The sequence below is a fragment of the Lepidochelys olivacea genome, assembly GCF_965140295.1.
Source record: "Lepidochelys olivacea isolate rLepOli2 genome assembly, chromosome: 23".
Classification (NCBI taxonomy): domain Eukaryota; kingdom Metazoa; phylum Chordata; order Testudines; family Cheloniidae; genus Lepidochelys; species Lepidochelys olivacea.
The window spans coordinates 4525216-4537006 of record NC_140433.1 but is presented as its reverse complement, the minus strand read 5'-3'; the positions used below and the strand labels follow the sequence as shown (position 1 = coordinate 4537006).

Sequence of the window (11791 nt, the reverse complement as noted above, 5' to 3'; positions counted from 1 at the left end):
CGACAAAGGACTTGGCAGGTTTTATAAAAAGAGGCAAAGTTGGTGCAACAGTGGTCCCAGACCCCAGAGATGGGAAGGCTCTGGGATGAGACTGACCCATGTGAAGACCTTTGATGGGGTGAAAAACCCTTTTCTCTGGCTACGCCTTATTCCCACCGATAAGCACAAAGGAAACTTTGTTTTGAAAAGGCCGTTCGGGGCACTGCATCCACCCAAGGGAAGTCTTGGAGGGAGGGCCTGCTGAGCAATCAGAGGTGGGCAAGACACTGTAGCCCTGACCCCCATCAGAGTGGTGGAACGACATGATTCCACCCAGGGAAGGAGAAAGCAGGAGGCCTGACAACTGGGAGGTTGCGCTCGGAAATCAGGCCAGGGTCCAACGTGCAGGCAGGGCGGTGAACCGTGGCATGCACATTCAAGTCATAACAAGATCGGCGAGACGGTTCAGGTGGAGAAACACAATCGCAGCACCTTAGAGAGAAGCTGCTTCAGACACAAACCCCTTCAATAAGGTGACATCGTCCTGGGGTGTATTAAGAGAAGTGGCAGATGTCAGACATGGGAGGTAATTGTCCTGCTCAGCTGGAGCAAAGTGTCCAGTTCTGGGTGTCACATTTTAGGAAAGACGTGGACAAATTGGAGAGAGCCCAGAGGAGAGCAACAAAAAGGATCCAAGTTTCAAAGACCTGACCTAAGAGAGTCGTCAAATATGTTCATGGCTGTTATAAAGAGGCTGGTGACCAACCGTTCTCCATGTCCACTGAAGGCAGGACAAGACGTAATGGGCTTTATCTGCAGCAAGGGAGACTTAGGTGAGATGTTATGGAAAACTTTCTAACTCTCAGAGGAGCGAAGCTCTGGAACAGGCTCCCAAGGGAGGTTGTGGGATCCCCGTCATTGGAGGTTTTTAAGACCAGGCTGGACAAACACCTTTCAGGGCTGGCCTGGGTTTACTTGGCCTTGCCTCAGCGCAGGGGGCTTGACGTGATGATTTCTCCAGGTCCCTTCCAGCCCGACATTGCTATGATTTTTAGGGGCTGCAGCGGAGTCTAGCCATAGCGTGGACTGTAAATGCCAAAGGACTCGGAGGATCGGCACATTTGAGAACCAAAGCGATTTGCTCTTTCAGAGAATCAAGCCACCAGCGGCAGCAATATCATCTTCAAGGCACCAGGCATTCACGGCACCTGCCAAGCTGAGGATACACACATCACCAGCTGCATGACACTGGAGGCCTGGGTTCAGCTCCCTTGAATGTTTCCACACTGCGGGATGGTGCGTCCTTTGGATAAGGAGCAGATCTATAAATAAGGCCCGCCCTACGCTTCTAACTGTTGCCACTCTCAGCATGGCAATTGGGGAGTGGGGTTTTTGGTTTTTTGCAAGAACCCCAGTGTAGACGCAGTTATACCGGCAGAAAAGTGACACTGCAAAATTGGAGTGGGTGCAGCGAAGAGCCATCAAAGTAATTCAAGGGCCGGAGAAAACCCCTGATGATGAGAGCGTGGATCGCAGTGTCGCAGTACCTCCGTGAGGAGAAAAGAGCACGTCCTAGAGCAGGGGTGGGCAAATGTTTTAGCCCGAGGGCCACATCAGGGTTGCAAAACTGTATGGAGGGCCGGGTAGGGAAGGCTGTGCCTCGCAAACAGCTCCCTATCCGCCCCCTCCCACTTCCCGCCCCCCCTTAGAACTCCCGACCCATCCAACCTCCCCTGCTCCTTGTTCCCTGACTGCCCCTTCCCAGGACCCCCTGCCCCTAACCACGCCTCCCAGGACCCCACTCCCTATCCAACTCCCTGCTCCCTATCCCCTGACTGCCCCAACCCCTATCCACACCCCCACCCCCTGACAGCCCCCCCCCAGGACTCCTACACCTATCTAACCCCCTGTTTCCCATCCCCTGTCTGCCCCCCCCAGAACCTCCACCCCATCCAACCACCCTGCTTCCTGTCCCCTGACTGTCCCCCGGGACCCCCTGCCCCTTATCCAACCCCCCCCCCCATCATACCGCTCAAAGCACCAGGACTGGCAGCCACAGTCTAGAGCACCAGGGCGGGCAGGCCGGCGGCTCTCGCAGACGCACTTCCCGGCAGGAGCTCGCAGCCCCACTGCCCAGAGTGCTGGCGGCCTGAGGCTGTGGGGGACGAGGGACAGCAGGGGAGCAGCCGGGGGCTCAAGGGCCAGGCAGGACGGTCCCGCAGGCCATAGTTTGCCCACCTCTGTCCTAAAGGGTTCTTTCAGCTAGAGAAAGACAGAACAAGACCCGACGGCTGGACACTGAAACCGGACAAATCCAAGTTAGGAATAAGGTGCAATTTCTTATCACTGGAACCATCCTCCAAGGGAAATGCTGGATTCTCCATCCAAGGACCAGGGGCCCCGTTTGGAAGATGGTTTAGTCCAACACAAGTTATTGGGCTCAGCACAGGGGTAATTAGGTGACATCTTATGGCTTGTGATCTAGAGGTCAGACAAAGGGATAGAAACTGGTCAGGAATAAGTTCAGGCTGGAAACCAGAAGGTTTATAACCATCAGAGGAGATGGAACAACCTCCCAGTAGGAGCTGAGGGCAAACAATTGAACTGATCTGAAGATGGAGCTCAATACATTTTTGACTGGGGTTATAGGACGGGGTTCGGGACTATACTTGCTGTCCCAGAAAGTCCCTTCCAGTTCTATGATCCACTGGTTCCTTCCAGCCTTAAACTCTGTGACTCTAGAGCTTGCTTCACTCGCTGCATTGGAATAAACTCTCACCGGCAAAGGCACTTTGGTGGGATAAGCTGCGTCTACGCTAGGAAGATTCGGCCAGGGTAGCTACAGCCGTAAAACTATTAAGTTTAAACCAGGGCTAAGCAAGCCAGCCACCACGCGCTAATAGCCTCTCAGGCCTAGACATGGTCCGTCCATGGCAGAGCCAAGGTACACTGAGGGAGGGGGACACATGGGGGAAGCTTGCCTGGCAACACACACACACACTGGTACACCCTGGAGAACGCCTTGGCCCAAAGCCTTTATTTTCAGAAGTGGGTTGGGGGGAGGGAGCCGCCCGTCTTGAGACACCTAAAGGGAACCCCATTTTCAGAAGGCAGGCGCTCAGCTCTTTCTGGTCCTTCTAAGGCACTTTGGTGGGGCCCTCAAGAATTGTAGCACCCAAATCCACTGTTTGTACAGCACCTAGCGCAGTGGGGGCCTGGCCCATGACTGGGGCTTTTAGGTGCTACAGATAATTAAAAAAATGACAGAAATAGGATTTCAACCCACCACTGTCCCTTTCTTTTACTTTTCTGGGTAATCTGCCTGTTTGACTTTAGCTACAGGATGGAAAAGAGGAGACAACAGGGGTAGGAACGGATTATGTCCCAAGAACGCCACCTCCAGATCACCCATCCACCCCTGAATGATTAAAACGCTTGGAATGGTAGAGATTGGCTTCTCAAATTCATCCTCTAGTGGCTCCTCGTGTAAAGACACCTAAACCAGGCTTTATTTATCCCACTGAACTCCAATCCAGGCAGCACAACTGCACTGACTGGACAGTTTTCCTTCGCTGTGATCATACCCATGTGCAAACAGAAAGGGGTGTGAAAATCTAGCAGGCACGTCTCCGAATTCACACGCTAACTGTCCCAGTACAAGAAAGCCGCCTGCGCCAGCCAGCAGGGGTCACCGCTGTTCCGGCTTGGTTTTGACAAAAGTTCCCATTTGTTTGGTGTTAACGTCTCTGAGCTGCTCCAGCTGTCTCTGGCCACGGCGGAGGAGATACTCAATGTGCATAACATCCGTCCGGGGGATGCTGGCGTTCTTCCGGAACTCGGCCTGTATGCAAGGTAAGAATCCCGGCTTCTCCTTGCCGGCTCGTAGGAACTGTCTGTACAAGCTCAAGACTTGCTTCTGGAGCTTGCTATGCCGTGCCATGGTGTACCGGGAAGATCCGCTCAGATCATGTGGGAGAGCCGCAACAGCAAAACAGGGGCTGGAAGTGAACAGGTGGAGGTATTAGATCAGCTGTGACGGCTTTGTAGCCTGCTGAGTTTCATCTCACCCTTGTGAAATCATTTCAATGCACTCTTCAGCCCAGCATGCAAGTATTTACCTCAGTTTCACTAATGGCCTGGCAGCGCTGCAGGGAGACGTGCTCTAGCCAGGGCTGGATTAATCTTTGGCGGGCCCCAGAGCCTGGACCGTGGCGCTGCCATCCACTCGGGCCCTTCCCCCGAGGCCTTGGCCCTGAGGTCTCACCCCCACTCGGCCCCTTCCCCCGAGGCCTTGGGCCCAGGGCCCCGCCCCTTCTTGGGCCCGCTCCCGCTCAGGCCCGTCCCCTGAGGCCCCGCCCCTTCTTGGGCCCGCTCCCGCTCAGGCCCTTCCCCTGAGGCCCCGCCCCTTCTTGGCCCCGCCCCCGCTCAGGCCCTTCCCCTGAGGCCCCACTCCCACTTCGCTTCTTCCCCTGAGGCCTTGGCACTGAGGCTCTGCCCCCCCTCGGTCTCTTCCCCTGAAGCCTTGGCCACAAGGCCCCACCCCTTCTTGGCCTCTTCTCCCCCCCCCTTGAGGCTCTGCCCACACTCGGTCCAGGCACCAGGGACCCTTCTGAGTGTGGGCCCAGCACCACCGCGCCATTGTAAACCAGTACTGGCTCTAGCCACAAAACAATAATCTGAAGAAGCTCCAAGCACTTCAAAAAAAGTACATGTCCTCATTTCTACACATCACTGAAATGCAGCCAGCTCTAGGGTGGAGCACAGAGACTATCTGCACAGCAAGAGCACCCCAGAGATTAGAACAGAAGGTGAAAAATAAATAATAATGCTATGGTCAACTGAAACTGGAGGATAAAGGGTCAGGGGATATTTAAGGAATTTGGCTAGGACATCAAGGCAAATAAACTTTTCTCTTTAACAACTACGAAAGGATGGGATTTGCCTTGCGCCCCATCCAAGAACTATGAGTTACCAAACCACATGACACTCCTCACTAAAAACCCCACCAGGACTTACCCGACTTCTATATGCAAAGGTCCCACTCCAGCAGTGGTCTGCAATAGACAGGAAACCCGCATAGCACGTGTTGGAAATCACATGAAACCAGACTGGGATGGTCTGAGGCCACCAGCCCTGACAGGAGAAAATGAACGTGCATTTGAAATGGATAGCCCCTTAAGTTCACTGATGTCCGGTGGATAATCATTCCTCACTCTTCTAGCACTTTTCATCAGCAACTCTCAAAGGGGGATCAATATGATCCTCATGGGAACAGGAAAATGTAAAATAGGGAATGGTTCAGGGCAGGTCAGTAAGGAGCTTTTGTTTACCCTCTCCTAATATTAGCCGTGGGGGCATCTTGTAGTTAAAAGTAGGACTGGATTTTCCATTTAGGCTGGAAATTTAAGGATTTTGATTTTTTTTCTGGTTGCACACAGTTCTGCAAATAAATTCACTGCGGGTTGATCTAAATGTTTCGTTTAGATTTTGACTTTTTAAATGCATTACACTGGATTACAGAATATAAAATTTAAAGATACTGAAGAGTCATTTCATGAATGGAAAACTGAAATTTTATGTGGATTTTCCCTCCATTTTTTCCCCTCCAAACAACATTTCATCAAAATCGACTTGTTTCCACAAGTGGTCGATGAATCGGCATTTTCCAACGGAAAAAACATTCCCTTGGAAAACTTCCTTCCAGCTCTAATTAAAAAAAGCAACATGTTTAAAGTGTATGACCAACCTGTGGAACTCAGTGCCAAAGGATATTACTGATGGCAAAGGGGGTGGTGGACAAGAGACACCCTCTTGCATTCAGCCTGTCTGATCCCTTCTGGGGAAGCATCGGAGGGAAAAAAAGAATTAGACAAGGTTAGACAAATACCTAGGTCTAGGTGGACTTCTCGAGCCAGCCCGACGTTTCAATGACTCTGGTCACTAAACAGAAAAAAACAGGGTGGTGGTGGTGGTGGGGGGAACATCCTCTGGTTGGTAAATATAGACACAGAGAACAGATCCTGCGTTGGGAGAGAGGGAAGATAAAGAAAAGAATTTCCCTCCCCCCAGCCCCTTTCCTATTTGGTCCCTTCAGGGATTCAAGATTCTCAGGCTGGGGGGCAGGGAAGGGAGAGACACTCAGGGCATTGGGGAGAAGGGGATCACCGCATGCTTACAATCCAGGAGCAACCCCGGGCCTCAGGGTTAGGCCAGGGAAAAAGAGCGATTTCTGGGGGGGAGACAAGCAGCGACTCAGTCTCCTGGGGTTTGTTATTGTAGGGCCGCATTGAAGCAGCCGCTAGAACCAGCACCTCCTCCTCCAAGAGCAGGGCAAACGCGGGGGCTGATAACCCTGTGCGTGGCCGGCCCCCCGCAACGCCGCTGGGCCAGCACCCCCGTCCCCGCTACCTGCTCGGAGCCCCCCCAGGCCCGCAGCGGCGGCGGCGGCCACCCCAGCACCTGTTCCCCAGCCGGCTCCGAACGCTGAGACACCGGCAACCTTAGCCCTCGCTTCCCATTGGCTGCAGGGCGCTGGGGGGCGGGCACACAGAAGAGGAAGGGAGGAGCTAAGGACCATGTGCTTCCCACCACGTGGTGGCGGGGGGGGAGGGGAGAGATTGCAAGTTGCTCATCAGCGGGGCGGGGAGGGAAGTAGGTGTCAATCCATGTCCGTCAAAGCAAAGTCGTGGGAGATAGAGCAGGCATGCATCGATGTACATACTGTTAACACACGGCTTACTAACTAAACCACCGCATGACACCCCCTTCATTACCCTTCCTCTCTCTGTTGCTTGGTTCTGTCCTCCCATCTCCCACAACTAAATCCAATATCGAGCCAGGAATCCGTGCCCTTCATTTTTTGCCCGGATTTTCAACCCCCCCCCTTTTTTTTTTTGTAATAAACCCAGATAAATTCCTGGCGAATATTAAACAAAAACTGAAAGAGCAGGGCCTTGCATGTGCTATACAGGTCAGATTAGATGATCCCACTGGTCCCATCTGGCCTTAAAATCTATGGATAGTTGCATCTGTTCAAACTGTGTTGGTTGACACTGGCATTAGCTCAACGCATTATTTGCATCTGTTGTATTTAGTCGATGTGCGTATAAGCTTTTGCCACAGCAGGCATGCTGGAGGAGCAAGGGAAAGTGTTGGCTGTGTTTTAAGCACTGTAGTTCGGCCGAGATTCATAAAGCAGCTTGCAGGTGGGTTTTACATGGACTGAGCTGTCCCACAATTGCCAAAGGTACAAAGTTAGGTGCCTAATTCCCATGGAACGTCAATGGGAGTTAAGTAGGTAGCCACCACCGTGCCTCTGACAATCTCCCATAACCGTTCTCACCCTGAGCAGGACCTCCTGTTGATGCAATGAGTCAAGTCTCCACAGTGTCCTCAGATCACAGCTAACGATGAAGCAGGCAGTTGTGCAGAACTGCATCAGTCCAGAGTAACTACAGCCTCGAGGCACCTGTACATATGAGACCATGGTTTGTCCATTACACCTCGGCATTGCCGTTTGCAGCAGGGGAGGTGGAGGGAGCATGCTCTGCTGTTAGCCTATGTTGGGTAGCACCTAGGAACTCCAGTCATGGAACAGGCATGTCAGGCACTGTACATTTTTTATTGCTATTAGGTATATTACGGTAGCACCTAGGCACCTCAGGCATGGAACAAGACTCCATTGTGACAAGCGCTGTACATTTTTTATTTCTATTAGGTATATTACGGTGGCACCTGGGAAACTGAGTCAACCAGGACCCGTGTGCCAGGCCCTGTACAGACAAAGAACAAAACTAGCAATCTGGCAGAGCTCTGGAATGCCTGGGGCTGGAGGGCTCTCTAGAAATGTACCCATTTACAACAGGCTGGGTAAAGCAGAAGGATGGCCCACGGGTTAGAGCATCAGCCTGGGATGCGTGAGAGCTGGGTTTAAGTCCCTGCTTTACCCTGGGCTCCCTGTGTGGTGCCAGAGAAGTCACTTAGCTGCTGTGTGCCTCAGTTTCCCCATCTGTACAAGGGAGATAACCCCTCCCTACCTCCATGAAAGATTTTGAGGTGCTCAAATACTAGGTGAAAGGGGCCAGATAAGTACCTTAAGGGAGAACCTGCCCCCTTCTTCATTTGCAACATAAAGGCCCTATAGAACAAACCTAATAGACTTGTCCAGGAGCATCGCTTTGGCCTGGTGTTTTGCTGATCCCTGTTCCACAGGACAAGTCCTGGCCTGGGTTGTGCAACTGCAATACTCAAGGGGCAGAGGAGAGGCTGCAAGCCCGGGCAACCACTCCAGAAACCACCCACTGGATTTTTATCCGTGTCAGAGACCCACTGCCCCACCTCTCGCTACAGAGCCTCCGCAGAAAGACACAGGCTGGTTCCAAGGCTCAGAGTTACAGCCAATGGAAGGTTGGGGACAGCTGGGGGAGGGCAACAGAAAAATACAGTAGAGCTCACTGCGTGAGCTGCTAAGGAAACAGAGAGTTGCCTGGCCAGCATTGGGGGGTGAGGCTAAGCAGCGTTTATATGCAGCATTATAACTGGTTAACAAAGTCTGGAAGGGATTTTAAACTTCCTGCTTCAGGACTTAGACACATCTCTATTAGCAACCAGGATGAAACCCAAGGTCAGGCAGATGATAGCACAGCTGCGGGGTTCTTCCACCGTCCTCTGCAGTATCTAACGCTGAGTGCGGTCAGGCAGGCGTGTAGGCTAGACAAGGTCCAATGTGATAATTCCTATGATTAACAGGATGATAGATGGCTTAACACGATGGCCGAGGATGGACCAGAACAAGTTTCTTTTGCTCTCCCCAGCTCTGGACACTGTGGTTGAGACCGAGTCTGGGACAGATATGGCAAGTCCCGGTAATATCCTTGAAAACCTGAGGCCAGGTCTATGCTAGAGACCTATGTTGATATAACTACATTGCTCAGGGGTGTGAAAATCCACACCTGAGTGGTGTAGCTATGCCCACCTTAACCCGCCCCGTAGAGAGCGCTAGATCAGCGGGAGAGCCTCTCGCGGAGATGGAGTAACTACACCAACTGGAGAGCTCTCTCCCAGCAGCGTGGGAGCATCTTCACTTAAGTGCTGCATCGATGCGGCGTTTTAAGTGTAGACCGGCCACATTGTACTAAATGCAACAGTTATGCATTATTATGGGCCGGACTGCAGGGACGGTGGGGTGGGGTGATGTGAGGCCAGGGGGCAGTGGCAGAGGGATATATTAAAATTGCACCAGGCAGGAGTGGAGTTATGAAACAATAAGCATAAAGTGGATTTCCTGGGGAAGCCGGAGGGGAGAGTGAATGAAAATTCCCCTCTTCCAGTTACGCAAAACCCCAGCCTTTTGCAGCTGCGCCCTGAGAAGGGGGCCATTGTCTGCTGAGCACCTGTCCGAGGAGAAGAGATCAAAGGGCCCAGCTGTATAAACCAACAGTTCAACTGCCCAGCTTGGGTTCTACTTCTGAATCTGAGTTATGAATTTGTAACCATGGAAAAAGCCAGTTGCGGGTTTTTGAGGACCGATACCTACCCGAGACTGAGGCTTATCTCGGGTAAGCTTTTAAGCATGGGTTTAGGTTCTTGTATTGTTTTTAATGTGTTTTCTCTGTAATGCTTTCACCTTAAGAATAAACATGCTTGCTTAGAAAGAGCTGTGTGATAACTTGGAACTGCTGGTAATTACACTGTTCATAACATCTGGAGAGAAAGCTGCCCTGCCTAGGCAGTCTGGCTTGCTGGGGATATCACAGCATAGACAGGGAACTGTGCAGCCTGGAAGAAAGCCTATCAGAAGGGAGAGACCCAAGGAAGGTGAAAGGTGGGAGCCTGGAAGCTGTAAGTGGGTGCCCTTGGTGGGTCACAGAGAGGGAATGCAGGTGCTGTTGCCCTGAAACTGTAAGAGTCCACCAACTTGTGGGGCAGTTGGCAGCAGAATCATGGATTGAGTTGAACCAAGTGCCGCCCTGTAGATCCCATGGTCAGACATTGGGGACTCTCTCCTTACCTGTAGCTCCTCCTAAGCAAGCACAAAAGCTGGGCCACTCTTGGTTTGGATTTTTTTATTCTAGTCATTATGATCGCATAGCATCAGCTACCACTACATAATTCTTCACACAGAGGAAACAGGCAGGGCCTAGACAAAAAGAATCTGTGGAAGTTTTGTTTGCTAAACAAAAGGAGCTAGGTCAGCAAATCCAGTTACCACATTTTAAAAAGAAATGTACGCATTAGGAAGATCCTAACCAATGTTAACAATACGTCATTGGTACAAAGAGACGTTTCCCCCGCCACACACACACCCATTTATAGTCCTAGAAGTCCTAACCAGCAGTCAAACAAACATTAACATGGGACAGGTTGTAATTGCCCTGGGACACTTTTAAGGGACTGATTAATCCAGGTTTCAATGTCCTAGTGAAATAAAAGCCACTGGCCAAGCTGGATTTAAAGCCATGAAGCTGTGACAGACGGCAGGAATGGCCTAGCATTAGCTGAGAGAAAAAGGGAATTGCTAGATTTGAGTAGTAGGGTAAAGAAGTTATTTACCAAGGACCAACCCAGCCTCCTCCCTCCTGCATCAATGCGAGTTCCAACCCTGATTTTGATGGGAGAAAGGGCAAGGGGGGTGTCAGTGAACAGATTTACTCCCACTTCCTGCCCAGTTGTAGGTCGGCATCACAGACAGTGTTGTGCATTTAGTGCCGCTGGATCATTTTACAACCTCCCACAGAAAGTTAACGCACAAGTTTAACCAAGCGGTTAGTCTGGTTTCAGGCGATTGTCTGTGTAAGCTCAGATAATCCTCACACTGATCCAGTTGGAGAAAGCATTTTACTCTGTTCAATATCCATACAAGCGTACCAAATTACTGCATCAGACCAGATACGACTTTTCTCCACCAGGATCCAAAGTCACATGGGGAAACCCACGAAGAGCTGACCAGAATTACTCACATACGTTTCTTAGTGCAGCAATAGCCCAGACCCACAATAGCTGTGATGTAGCGGCTAGTGACTCCAGTGTCAGTCACACAAGACCCATGGGGAGTTTGTTTACAAGAGATGCAGAAGGAGTCATCAGCACAGCAGCTGGAGACATCAGTTCAGCCAGGCCCCGAGGCTGAACTGGCTGCCGGGGTCTGTTTCATTGGCGGAAGCAGTATTAGCAAGAGCATAGCAAGGTTACAGCTATGCCCTTCTGGGAGCAATTGGGCAGGGGAGGATGTAGAGCAGAGGTCATGTCCGTCCTGCAGCCCCCATCCTGTTCTGGAAATAGCAGGAGTGTGGTTTGCAAAGGACACAAACAATGCGCTGGTTTTGACTGGCTGAACAACTGTGAACTGGATGCCCACAAGAGTTCCTTCGTTCCCCATTGTTGCTACTGACAGTAGCACATCATTGGCTCCATGTCTCAGGTTACCATTTTTCAGGAGTGACAAGCGATTGGGGGCACCTGAACTGAGACCCCTTAAAAGAGGGTGATTTTTCAGGCAGTTGATGCTCTGCACTTCCCGAAGATCAGACCCCTTTAACAGGCTCAGTTTGTGCATCTGAAAAATTGATGCATCCAGTAAAAAAATCCCAGTCTTCTGGAAGTCTTGCTGCGTGTACGGTTTAATGCTGCTCAGAGGGTGGTTAAAATACACTAGCAATCCCTCCGGTGGAAAGGTCTCGGAAGAGGCTGCTAGCGTGGAGAAGAAATATGATGAACCCACTTGGGTTCGAAGAGCAAGACCATGACTTTACATCGCAGTTTTTACAAATTTACATCTCAGCCAGAGTTCGGCAACAGGCGATTTTAAAAAAAA

General features: G+C 51.3%; 1 protein-coding gene across 7 annotated transcripts; it reads right to left on the bottom strand.

The window, feature by feature from the left end:
- Positions 1-3458: 3458 nt before the first annotated feature.
- On the bottom strand, positions 3459-6479 carry SDHAF1 (succinate dehydrogenase complex assembly factor 1). Of its 7 annotated transcripts, none has more exons than XM_084612877.1 (4): positions 6388-6479; positions 5867-5999; positions 4996-5112; positions 3459-3977 (listed from the first exon to the last, which is right to left on the bottom strand). In XM_084612877.1, exons 3-4 carry the CDS (start codon positions 5055-5057, stop codon positions 3668-3670), a joined length of 372 nt encoding a protein of 123 aa, XP_084469003.1. In that variant the 5' UTR covers positions 5058-5112; positions 5867-5999; positions 6388-6479; the 3' UTR covers positions 3459-3667. The 7 variants fall into 7 exon arrangements, with proteins under 7 accessions (XP_084469003.1, XP_084469004.1, XP_084469005.1 ...); XM_084612878.1 differs by having other exon boundaries at positions 6439-6469; XM_084612879.1 differs by having other exon boundaries at positions 5867-5919; positions 6388-6452.
- Positions 6480-11791: the final 5312 nt, after the last annotated feature.